The sequence below is a fragment of the Grus americana genome, chromosome 1 (genome assembly GCF_028858705.1).
Source record: "Grus americana isolate bGruAme1 chromosome 1, bGruAme1.mat, whole genome shotgun sequence".
In the NCBI taxonomy this organism is placed as follows: domain Eukaryota; kingdom Metazoa; phylum Chordata; class Aves; order Gruiformes; family Gruidae; genus Grus; species Grus americana.
Window position 1 is genome coordinate 72,927,141 of NC_072852.1, and position 12,997 is coordinate 72,940,137.

At 38.9% G+C, this 12,997-nt stretch overlaps 1 protein-coding gene across 2 annotated transcripts in view; it reads left to right on the top strand.

Moving 5' to 3' along the window:
- The window catches only part of AEBP2 (AE binding protein 2), a 51,541-nt gene that overhangs the window by 8,209 nt on the left and 30,335 nt on the right, over nt 1-12,997 (top strand). For both annotated transcript variants that reach the window (XM_054824833.1, XM_054824840.1), the window contains exon 2: nt 12,400-12,607. In XM_054824833.1, coding sequence (XP_054680808.1) covers nt 12,400-12,607 — 208 coding nt within the window. The remainder of the gene's footprint in view (nt 1-12,399; nt 12,608-12,997) is intronic.

Sequence of the window (12,997 nt, forward strand, 5' to 3'; positions counted from 1 at the left end):
AGATTCCAAATATAAAAAAAATCTTAAAGGTGCAAAGAAAATATTTTCATTATATACACAGTAAACAGAGACATAAACATTTTTTTAAGATTTTAAATAAAACTACTTTTGGCATGTCTTTAAGTGGACTTCCTTAGGCTAATTTGCATGCCAAGTTGTTGATCAGACAATTTGTACAAGTAGTAGTTAATTGTGTCCAGTGGAATAGAAATCAGACCTTAATTTATGACCTTTCTGTTATGAATTGAGTTAATTAGTGGAGTTTTACTTTGCTGGTTTCTCTGCTTTTGATGCCTGGTTAATACTTGGAGTAGCAACTATTCCCTGAGGTACAAATAGGTAAAGCTGTTACTTTATAGAATGCTATCGTATCTATGTATTTTTATTCTCTATTAAGTTGAACCTAACATGATGGTGACTGAAACTGGAGGATTTTTTTAGGTCTCCTCTGGGAGTTTTGTGTCCGTCTTTGGTCATTTTGTCTTCTGCTTTCTTTCTGAGTGTTGTATTCTGGGGGTGGAGGTGAGGGAAGGTGTCCTGTGAATGGGAGGGTAATAGTTATAGCAGGTGAAATTTCCTTGACACCATGCCTGAAGGCTATTAACTTCCAGTACTGATTAGACTACTTCATATTGATTATGGTTCTTGGAATGGAAAGCACAGTTAAAAAAAATAATAATCTAGCAGTTCTCTAATGACTGAATGTGTTTCTTCTGTGTTTGTCTTAAGCTGTACTGGTAAACATACTGTTTTATCAGTACAGATTGAAAAACATGAACCACTTGTTGCTGTTCCCTAACTTTCCAAGGAGATGATCAAGTTGAATGTGGTTCCCAGAAATGAAAGTCAGTTTTATTTGTATCTTTAAGGCAGAACCACTTACAGTTTCTTGATTTGTGTAATCCTTTTGCATATGTAGTCTTTGTGCTGTCATATCACAAGGCATACACGTTTAACCTGCTCTACTCTCTCACTGCTCTTCTGATATTTTGGCATTCAAAATTTCTTTATTGTGTTACCTGTTCCTCTGTATGCTACAAATCCAGCGATAACCTGGGTTTGTGTTGTGTAAATGTTGTTAGCCCTAGAATATTTGGGCTCATAATCTCAATAATCAACGTAAGCGATCCAGGAGAGTGGAAACAGCTCTAGAGAGGTGGTGATTCATAATGTGCTTTCTCAGTCTTGTTTTGTTTCCTGTGCATGTTTGTTATATTAAGTTCCTTTTGATTTCTCTATCTTGAAGAGCTTTTCTATCTTCCCCTGGATTTATAGTATCAATTTGAAGTGTTTGCAGTGTTGCTCCCTTTTCTAGGTATTTATACCTAAACTAGACATAGCTTTACTCTGAAATAAGCTGCTGCTTCAAAAAGAATTTCAAAATTGTGATGTAGAATTTTTTTCCCTTGACTGTTTTATTTTCTACTACATTGATTTCTTAGTAGTCATATAACTATACAGATATTCAATAAAGAGTTTTGCAGACTTGTTTTTAAGATTGATTTATGAGTACTTTGTGAGTCTTGTTCATTTTGAGAAGTTTTTGTTAGAATAACTTAATCTGTGTAAAGCGTGGGTTTGATTTCTAAAAAAAATGCCTGATTCAGAAACACAAGTGCTTCCAAGTGAGTGGGTGTTCTCTTAAGTCATGCAGCCCTGGAAATCATGGTCTCTTTCCTTTACCTAGAAGTTGCCTTAATGTTGCCTTTACTTATTTAAAGGTATCAAGAACCTGAAGGTGCTTCTGGAAAATGCTAGACCACCAAACAATGGTGTTTTCCTTTTCTATACCTCTTAACTTTTTAGTATTGTATCTCTTACTTGCTAGGTTAATTCTCCCTCACTTTCACAAAGGAACTTCGCTGCCATAAACAACTTTTGCCTATGCTGCTCTTCCTCCCTTGCCTCTGAAGAGCCATGGAGTCAGTTGTGTTGTCTCATATCAGGGGTCTTTGTGGATAGGAGCTGCAAGAGCAGACGTGAACAGAAGGTACTGCTTTTAACACAGTGGTGGACTTTCACTGCATGTAGTTCTGGCTTACTGTTTTGATCCAGCTATTCTAATTTTTTGTTGCCATGTGAATGATTTTTCTCTTTGGCAGCCATTTGGTGTTCTGTAATCTGTTTTTGTTTTGGTTTGATGGTGATTTATCTGCATACGCTATTTTTTTTTTCTCACTGGTGGTAGATTTTCCTGAATTCAGAAACTGATCATTATCAGCCATGAAATTTGTTTGGATACTTTCTGTTTAATTTAAAGACATACAGTTTTCTCAGGAAAATCATTAAAAAAATCAAACCCCCGAACCAAAAAACGAACCCTTAGAAATGCAGGTAGCTGAAGTTATTTACTGTCTACTTTGAAGATTCTCTCTGGATTACTTGCTGGCTAGATGAAAAGAAACTGTAGGAGCTCTAAAGCGTTACGACATTTCCATGCCACAGTCAAACTACGTCCATTAAAACAAGGCAAACTGTTTTGCTTGTGGAACATAAGTGTTTGATTTGGGGAATTAAATTGATAAATTATGGAAATTTAGTAGTAGGAGTATATCTGTTACCAATGTAGGTGCATCATAAAATACCAAATTCACCAAAGATGGGGAGAGGAACAAAAAAAATCAGGCAAATGTTAGACTTTGTTGCTGGCTTATAGTGATTGCTCATGTTTTGTGAACTCTTCATTTTTCTTAGGATCTGTTTTAATCTCGCTTTTAAATTGGCATGATCATTTGGAGAGCATAAAGCAAAGATTAACTTAAATCTGCTTGGACACCTGCGTATAGTTGCCTTGAGCACTGTATTTTATTGCATACTGGTACCCTGATGCAGATGTTCTGATAGTAACTTCGTAAAGAGGTTGGCATTAAAGTTTGCTTAATAGTCATTGAAGGTCAGCAAAAGTTAAATATTAGTACAAAAACATATGAATTTATTCTTCCTGTGCTTTCATTTAGGAGCCAGCGTAGCAATTTCTGTTATTAATCAGTTGTATCAAGCTCAGTTGTACCATTGAAATTGTTAGCTCTTAGAAATTATATTTGTGCTACTTCAGTTTTTAACAGCCTTGGTCTGCAGTTCATGTTGCTGGGTGGAATGTAAAGTAAGTTAATCATGTAGTAATTCTTTGAGAAAATACAGTGGCTCCCATGTTTGGGAGTGATGGAGATTTTATAAAAAAATATAAATAAATTTCCTAGGACAGATGGAGGAGCTTCCTATCAGTGATGGGAGCTCGGGGTTGATAATTTTATAATTTTCAGGCTTTGTGAGGATTTATCTTTGATTGATTGCATTAGGAAGTAGTGAGTGTAAATCACTTTGAATTTGGTGGCCTCAAAAACTGTAAAACTGCTAGGTAGTCCGTTGTTTTTGTGGAACTAGTGCATTGGCCAGAGCTGTACACTAGAGTTTTCCACTCCTTGTCTTGGAAAAGAATAGAGTAATGGGGGGGGAACTTGAAGTTTTCGTTTTCACTTTGGACTTTTCCTAGTGAAACGAAAATAATGAGGTGCTGGGGTATGTAATTTTTTTTCTTTCAATTTTTGTTTTGTTTCAACTTGGTGTTTGTAATTGAATGATTGTGATTGATGCTGTCTGTTTTCTTTTGGGATTAGTATCTAGTTGTGATTTAGTCTTCCATGTGGTAAAAGCTTTGTTGGATTTTACGTTTTAACCCTTGAAGTTGCTGTGAGAAATGACTGCCATTCACAGTGTTTCCATTATTCTGAGTTTGTTTTATCTGTTACAGTTTAGTATTCTTTCTTAAGTTTCCCTCATATGCATTGGAACAATGTAGCTGAAACTCCATGCAGAAGTGACAGGGTATTTCACTGACTAGTAAAAGCTGAAGAAACTAGCAGGGTATTTTTTTTATCCTTAAAATGTTCACCTACTTCCAGTGAGGTTTGTAGTACTTGGATTCTTGAATGTTAATTGTGCTTTTCATCTAGTCTGAGGCAATCTTCTGTGGATTTGATGCTTTATGACTGGATTATCACTGTGTAGAAGAAACTGTTTCTGAATATTCCTCACTTGAATTAGTGTAGTGTGAAGCTTGATGGCTGCTCAGTATTGTTGGTTTTAGCAACCCTGCAATGTATGTTCCCTGAAATCTCTGCTCACTCTTAATTTGATGCTTTACAAGATGAGGTTATTTATTATAGGATCTGTCACAGTCGTTTCCCTTGGTGTTAGCTGAAATCAGCTGGGTCCTTTGCTTACCTACTAAACATCTGGGGACTGGAAGCTAAGCATTCTCGGTGGAGGTACTGTAACTCTGAAATGAGCTCCTGTTGATCAGACTGAAGTAGTGCTTGTTGACCCTCAAGGGCATAGTATAAGGCCCATCTGTTAGGTCTGAATTTTGCCTGAGGGAAGGTTACTTCAGTTAAGGTCTAGAGGGAGTATGTTTTGCAGACATTAAAAGTGTAATAGCAAATTGATTGGGCTTTTGTGCATGTGCACGGTGCCTGGCTCTGCTCTTACTTCAAGTAGACAGTTGCTAATGGGGGTTCATGGAGAGTAAAAATGAAATTATGCTGTTCTTCTGTTTTTGATGATATTCCTTCTAGACTCCTACTGCCTGTTGTTCTGGAAGATTAACAAAGAAAGGGGAAGAAAAAATTTTGGGCATTCCATTCATTAAATTCAATGGAAGAGATTACTTGCGGTAGTGAGGAAACTGATCTCCGTGGAGAACCAAGCATGTGTCAGAAATGACGTGCGATACACCATTTTCTTTAATGCATTAAATCACAAGCTTGTTATATTTTCATTCACATTTAATGGTACACAACAATTAGTGCCCAAATGTGCACATGGCACAACATGTGGTTTGCAATTTGTGCATTTTAAATTGAGAACAATTTGGAATTTTTTTCCTTACAGAAAATATTCATATTTACATGACTCCAACAATGGCTTAATTTTGATTGGATCCTTAAAAGAATAATCTAGGACTGAAAATGCTTGAAGAGTTTTTTTGGTTCTCTATAAAGTTAAAATAACTTGCAACTTCTTAGAAGATTTTAGCTATTATTTTTTGTTTCAGTTTCAGGATTGTTTTAAAATACAATTTGGACTGGATTTAACTAGACACATGTGGTTCACCTGCACATGTAGATTGTGCAGGTACTAACCTTTTAACATGAAAGTGATGCTAAAAAAAATCTTAATCTTCATTATGACGATGTATTATTTCTAGCTACAGGTAAAGTAGATACAGGTAAAAATAAGACCTGAAACAGTGCCTTTGAGGTAATGACTCCTCTATTTAAGCTTGCATTAATGTAGTTGCTTAATGAACACTTTGAATGTCAGTATCATTTCAAAGATGTTGATCTCTTGGTAGTGGGGAAAAATTGTAGGAGGAGGGAAAAGGGTCTGTCTTTCTGAGAAGATTCTGTGTTTCCAGTTCTACTTTGCTGCGTTTGGCAGGTACTGTTTACCAGTGTTTGCAGACTTGGTAAAATACGGTGTGGGTTTAGTAAGGTATTTTAGAAAGGTATTCAGTTCTTGCCTCTAGAGCTGTGATTTTTTTACTTGAAGTTGATTCTGGTGCTCGGATTAGGATGGAAGTAGGGATAACATAAGCTTGAAGACTATGTTGTGCTTGCTGTAACAGTTTTAAATTTTAGTAATTAGTCGGTCTTCTGAATGGTGCTTCTTAAAAACAGCTATTGTGTATGCAGGCTCTCTCCAGCAGTGACTGTTTTTGATGCTCTATTGTTTGGGATGACCCCTGAGTTGAACTCTCTGAAACTCAAATGTCTAATGTTCTTCATCAGGCTATGGTCTATAGATCCATTACAATGGAGCTGGAGCCTGCTTACAGCTTGGGAGCAAACCCAGACCTGTCTGTCACAAGCAATAGGGGAATGCCACAAGCGCTTAAGTTCTACTCGTGTCATTCTGCTTTGATAGTGGCAGTCAGGATTTAAACAGATCTCCCGGCTGGGGAAAAAGGGCTTAGAAAAAGGCAGAAAAACTTGCTTGAACTTATTTAGCTAAAAATTTGTTTCAATGTCTTTGTTTTGTTACCAGTAGTTTGCCAGGATGTCTATGTTTTCCTTACTTTGTTCTGTTTTCTCCTCTTTGATACACATTATTACTTTCCCACTTACAGGCTTTGTGGATTTCAGATGAGAAAGCAACAGGATGTAATTTCCATTACTACCTTCCCTTTGTTAAGGAACTTTTCCCTCTCTTGGATGATCCCAAGCTGATAGAAAATCAGAGTGGATTGAAAAGCCTCGTTCATGGATTGAAAGACATACAGACACTATTTTAGTAGTCCAGCCCTTCTTGGGCTCAGTTGCTGTGTTTCCACTCTTTTGGTCAGGAAAAGATTTAAGTGGACTAGATAAGATGGTGGAGCATGTGCACACATCTTACCTGCTTGTGTGTCTTGCCCTCACACCCTTTCTGAAATCCCAAGAAACAAAAAAGCGGGTGAATCAGTGGGTCTAATAAAAACAGTGTTGTGGTTAAGTCTTCGCAGACTTAGCTGCAACCACAGCTTGCGCTATAAAACTTAGCATAATCTTTCTGCTTCATCTTGAAATGGCTTGCCAAGGGCAAGAGACCTCCCAAGCCAGTGTCTTCTCTGATGCTATATATGCTACAAACTTTTCTCTGAAAAGCTTCCTGGTGTTTTCTCAGTGTATGGAAGACTACAGCAAACGTACGTGTGCTTGAGCTACACAGGGCACTATGACAGAAAGGAAAGACAATGATAGGGAGGAAAGATGAAAGAATCTTTCACAGATTGTGTTTGCAGATTTTACTTCTTTCCTAGGTGACCCAGAACTCACTGAGAAAGAAACTAATTGTAGGCTCTTAGTATGATGAGGCATGTGATCACCTGAAATATGTTGGTTCTGGAGGCACAGAAAACAAACAAACAAAAAATCATTTTACATTTTTATTTAATGAGTTATTTCTAGAGAAGGAATGTGTCAGGGCAGCGAGTTACTTGCATTTTGGCAGAGCCTATCAAGAGAACCATCAGAAAACAGTGATCTCTTGTGTGACTGCTGGCCATTTTGTTTTATAAGCAGTTTAGCTATTTCTCTAGTAGATCCTGTTACAGCAATATTCGTCTGTACTTTTTAGTGTCTTTACACTAACTTCTTCAAACTAGAAGAAAGGCAGGCATTCCTTCTTAAATAAAATACTGATAAAATGATACTTAAATAAAATACTGATAACTGGATTTGAGTTACATTTTTTCCATTTTTAGACTATATCTTCAATAGATTATAGAATCATGGTCCAATGTAGCACTTCATCCTCATTTTCCAAGAAATTCTATATGTTACTGCTTGGTTTAAGTGCTATGGGCAACTTTTCTTTTTTTATTCCAATTCTTCCAATACTAAATTTAGCGATATCGTGTATGCAACTCTAATCTGTTAGCCCTTAGCAAACACTTAGGCTATTAGAACCAAGCCAAGCAAACATTTAAACTATTATAACTAAATCGGCTCTCTAAGTGTTACTGGTTTCTCATATCATTAATAACACTACTTATCAGAATATCTTTTGCTGGATCAGTATTACTAGTTGACTTTTACACATTTTTCTCCAAAAACAAGAGTAATTTTCTACAGGTAGGATAGCATGCATGTATATATGTATATTTTTAAAAAAAAAGGGAAAAAAAGTCTTAAGTATTTGCATTCCTTGGGCTGTAAAATGAGAGACCTGTGATTTTCGTATCATAAGGTGGTCAAGGTATGTTGCATTGCATTTGCAGTATGATGACCCTGTAGCATGACAGTTTATTTCAATTTGAGGCTTTTTTATCTCTGCCTAGAGAAATTAACCAACTTGCATGTCTGTGAACCGAAGAAACCACACACACCTGCATGAATGCGTACTTCTCCCCCCACCCCCCCGATTCTTTCACAGAACTTGTTCTGGGTTATATTTTCTCATTGGTTTCCTGCTTAAGACCAGGCTGTAAAACCAGGGAACACTTACGAGAACTATGCTAAATACCCCTTCATAGTTTGTCCTTGTGGTCACCAGCACCATACCTCCTCTTAGTTGGAAGTTTGCTTATGCCTATTTGTGGGATTTTTGAGAATGGTATTAATGCTGTCAGTGGATGTAGAAACTCGAACTGACTGTAAATAGCTTGTAAGTTTGAGCTCCTACTTAGAGTATTTATAAAGTACTGTACTTTAGTACCTTTCAGCTGTGAGAAAGGTAGGGTTACTTATCCATGTGAAATGGTCTGAGGGAGCTATTGCATGAGTCTGCAGTGCTTTGCCATCCTTGGTTAGACAACTTCCTGTTGGAACCACTGATCTGTGTAACATTATGCGACAGAAGTGGTCAGGCTGCCTGCCATCTTGTATGATTTTGAGAAAACTGTATTTGAATAACTCGGATATGTGTGGGGTCACATTTAATTATTTATTCTGTTTTCCAATCATCTTTTCTTTCATAACACAGTTTTACAGATTTTACCTTTGGGGATAATTTTTGACTTAGGCATCAGTTGAGGAAGGAGGGGATGTCAGTCCTCTAGCTGGATCTATTGTGGACCTGGCGTGGTGGAAAAATTGGGATTGCTTGCAACATATTTTGCACTTAAAACTTCCGACAATTTCCTAGAGGGATCCTAAGCTGTAGTTGGTGGCTGTTAACACTGTTGGGACTGGTAGCTTAATGTCAGTGCTACTTGCTGTTTTTGTAAGTTTCTGGTGAATATAAAATAAGCTTTTTGGAAAAGGCAGCAGTATGGGACAGATTCAAAATTATATATGCTTCTGTTGGTCACCTTTTCTTTATTTGCCAGTTGCGGATTGTGAGATTGTATGTCATGAAAGGAACCAGGATAACTGGTGGAGGGGAAAAGGGAGGGGGGGATCATGGAAAGCTGTATGTATTCAGGGTATAGAAGAGGGAAGAAAAAAGTAGTGGGCACATGGAAAAATGCTATGTAACAGCAAAGAGCCTGTATGACTTTCAGGGGTAGAAGTCATGCCTCGTAAATTAGATCTTTTTTGAAATTGCGAGGGTGGGGGAATAAAAAAAGGTATGTGGTATTTCTATAGCATTTAGGAAGCATGTATTTCATATACTTTGATTAAAGAAAAGAAAAAAACTGTTGTAAAGGTGTCTCAAACTTTCTTTTTAACTTGTAAAACAAAGACCTAAGAATAATTGGTCAGGTTTAATAGGAGGAGGCTAATGGGTTGGAAGAAGACTTTTAAGGGAGCTGTGCAGGGAATATAGTAGTCAGGGTTTACATAAATGTTACCTTGCTAGTGTATTTTGTATCAGAGTTTGCTCATGAAACCAAATTACTCAGGGTAGCTAGAACTAAAGCTTAACTGGAAGGCATTGCTAAAGGGAATCTGTTATTTTGACTAAGACAAGGCTTTTTTTTAATTGATAAATGCAGTGGAATCCACGTGGTGGGTGGGGGAATCTAAACAAGGCAAATATCTGTAATGATTTCGAAATCTATCACAGGAAAAAACTGCTACCACAGTACTGATTAAAAGATACAGATAATGTGAGAAATGGCAAATTTAGAGCAAAAGAGCAAACATGCTAATGATATCTTCAAATTTTGAATAATGGTGTATTTTCTTGTTTGTTTCACCCATCTCAAAATGTGTAACAGAACAATAATGGGTATGTAAACAGTAATGGTCAAAAATATTGAACAGCACCTATACCTTTAAGAGCAGAATGCTTTAGAATAGAAATTATGTGCAAGAGGTGGGTGAGAAAAGGGATACGATAAAAGTTAGAAAATAATAAATATTATGTAGAGCTGAATAGGAAATTATTTTCTTTCTTTAACATAATTCGACACACTCCCTCTTGCACTTTGCTCAGAATATGTAAAGACAGCTATGTAAAAATAACTGCTGCATACTGGGTTGTATTAGCAAAAATGTATCTATACAGTCAATAGAAGTGATTCTTCACCTTTACTTGGCACCATTAAGACTGTCTGGATTACTGTGTCTGGACTGGGACTCATCCCAGATACTTGCTTACTGGAGAGGATCTGATGGAGGGTTTCCAAGATGGTTAGAAGGATGAAGCAAATGCTATATATATGGGGAGGCTGAAAGATTGGGTTTCTTCTGTTTCCTGATAAGAACGGCAGGGTTATTGCTGTTTTCAGTGACCTGACAGGGAGGAGCAAAGGAGGAGCCAGAGTCATCTCAATGCTACAGCTGCCAAGGGTGAGAGGCAACAGACATAAGTTGCAACACTGGAAATTCTGATGAGATGTTGAGAAATATTCCACTTCCCCCCACAACAAGATTAATCAGACATTGGGAAAACTGTTCAGAAAGGTAGCAGAAACTCCGGCCTTTGAAAACACGCATTAAGTCAACTGGACAAGACCACAGGCAATCTGATTTTACTTACTCCTCTTTGAGCAGATTTGACCACCTGATCTTACAATTATAGAATCATAGAATGGTTTGGGTTGGAAGGGACCTCAAAGATCGTCTAGTTCCAAGCCCCCTGCTGCGGGCAGGGACACCCTCCACTAGACCAGGTTGCCCAAGGCCTCATCCAGCCTGGCCTTGAACACTTCCAGGGATGGGGCCTCCACAACCTCTCTGGGCAACCTGTTCCAGTGCCTCACCACTCTAACAGTGAAGAATTTCTTTCTAACATCTAATCTAAATTGACCCTGCTTCAGCTTAAACCCATTACCCCTTGTCCTGTCACTACACTCCCTGATAAACAGTCCCTCACCATCTTTCCTGTAGGCCCCTTCAGGTACTGGTAAGCTGCGATTAGGTCTCCCTGGAGCCTTCTTTTCTCCAGGACAATCCTGGACAATTGAACAATCCCAACTCTCTCTCAGCCTGTCCTCACAGGAGAGGTGCTCCAGCCCTCTGATCAGCTTCGTGGTCCTCCTCTGGACTTGCTCCAGCAGCTCCATGTCTCTCCTGTACTGGGGCCCCCAGAGCTGGACGCAGTACTCCAGGTGTGGTCTCACAAGAGCGGAGTAGAGGGGCAGGATCCCCTCCCTCGACCTGCTGGTCACGCCTCTTTTGATGCAGCCCAGGACACGGTTGGCTTTCTGGGCTGCAAGCGCACACTGCTGGCTCATGTTGAGCTTTTCATCAATCAATACCCCCAAGTCCTTCTCCTCAGGGCTGCTTTCGATCCGTTCTCTGTCCAGCCTGTAGTTGTGCTTGGGCTTGCACTGACGCATGTGCAGGACCTTGCACTTGGCCTTGTTGAACTTCACACGGTTTGCACAGGCCCACCTCTCAAACCTGTCAAGGTCCCTCTGGATGGCATCCCTTCCCTCCAGCGTGTCGACTACACCACACAGCTTGGTGTCATTGGCGAACTTGCTGAGAGTGCACTCGATCCTGCTGTCCATGTTGCCGACAAAGATGTTGAACAGTGCTGGTCCCAGTACTGACCCCTGAGGAATGCCACTCGTCACCGTTCTCCACTTGGACATTGAGCCATTGACCACAACTCTTTCAGTGCAACCATCCAGCCAATTCCTTATCCACCGCGTGGTCCATCCATCGAATCCATGTCTCTCCAATTTAGAGACAAGGATGTTGTGCTGGACAGTGTCAAATGCTTTGCACAAGTCCAGGTAGATGATGTCAGTTGCTCTTCCCTTGTCCACCAATGCTGTAACCCCATCATAGAAGGCCATTTGTCTCCATACTTTTTGCTTATATATGGAAAGAGCACACTCTGCAATTTTTTTCTGTTCTGGTTTGGTGTCTGCCAAGATACAGAGCAGAATGGCTGATGAAAACGACCCCTGCTGGTCACATATTCCCACTGCTGCTTCTGGCTGATCTGAAAAGTTTTAAAAATACAGAACAAAAAGCATTAGTTTATACCATCTATGTGATGGACACCATGCTGGGGCAAGCGTGGGAATACCTTAAACCTTCTGTAGAACTTCACTGCTGTGTTCTTTTTAAGGATCTAGTGTTAGTAGTGGATGCTGGGCTAGATACATCTCTAGCCTGACCCAGCATGCCTCTTCCCCTCCCCCCCCCCCCTTCCCTTCTGGGAAATACAAATAATGAATGGCTGTTTAATGTAGCTTAAAAATTACTTTATTAATCACCTGCGAGTTAATTTTCTGACGAATCCATGAATGGGAGAATTCTCCATCCGTCTGTTTTGTTGCCAATGTCCAGAAGAAGTTATACTGTCAAGTAATAGTAGCTGTTTCCTGACTGTACATTTATTATAGTTAGTGATGAACCACAATCAGTAGTAAATTTGTGTAAGACTTTCTTGTCAACCTGTCTAAATATATCTGAAACAAAATCCCAAAGACCTACAATCTTTTATTTGTTCTGTTACCATGCAACAAATACGAACTTTCTGTTCTCTCTTTTTTTTTTTTTGTGTGTCTTACAGCATAAGCAGCACTATTATGGACGTAGACAGCACAATTTCCAGTGGGCGTTCAACTCCAGTTATGATGAATGGACAAGGAGTTCCTGCCTCCTCTGCAAAAAGCATTGCTTATAACTGTTGTTGGGACCACTGCCATGCTTGTTTCAGCTCCAGCCCGGATTTGGCAGATCACATTCGCTCCATACATGTGGATGGTCAACGAGGAGGGGTTGGTGTTACTTTCTGTTTTCTCCCTCTTTCTTAGTTGCCAATATTTTACTCTTTAATGACAGTAACAAATTTTATGTTTTAAGGTATCAGTTCCATAGGTAGTGGCAACTAAGGTTGTGCCTTCGGCAGTCTGGTACTAGGCATTCAGCTGTTGTCTTTTGCGTAGTTCGCTTGATTTGGTATTCCATGTTTTTAATTGAATGCCTGCCTTTAAGAATATAGTAAGTTCTTTTTTTAATAAATGATTTGAGTCTATCAGGTTTTTGACAGATGTGCTAACTTCTCAAAATCCTGAAACTGTTGGTATATCTTTAAGTGCTTATACTTGGAATTCATTTTCTTAACACTATTAGTGTACGCGTTACTGCACGTGAACTCAGGTGAAATC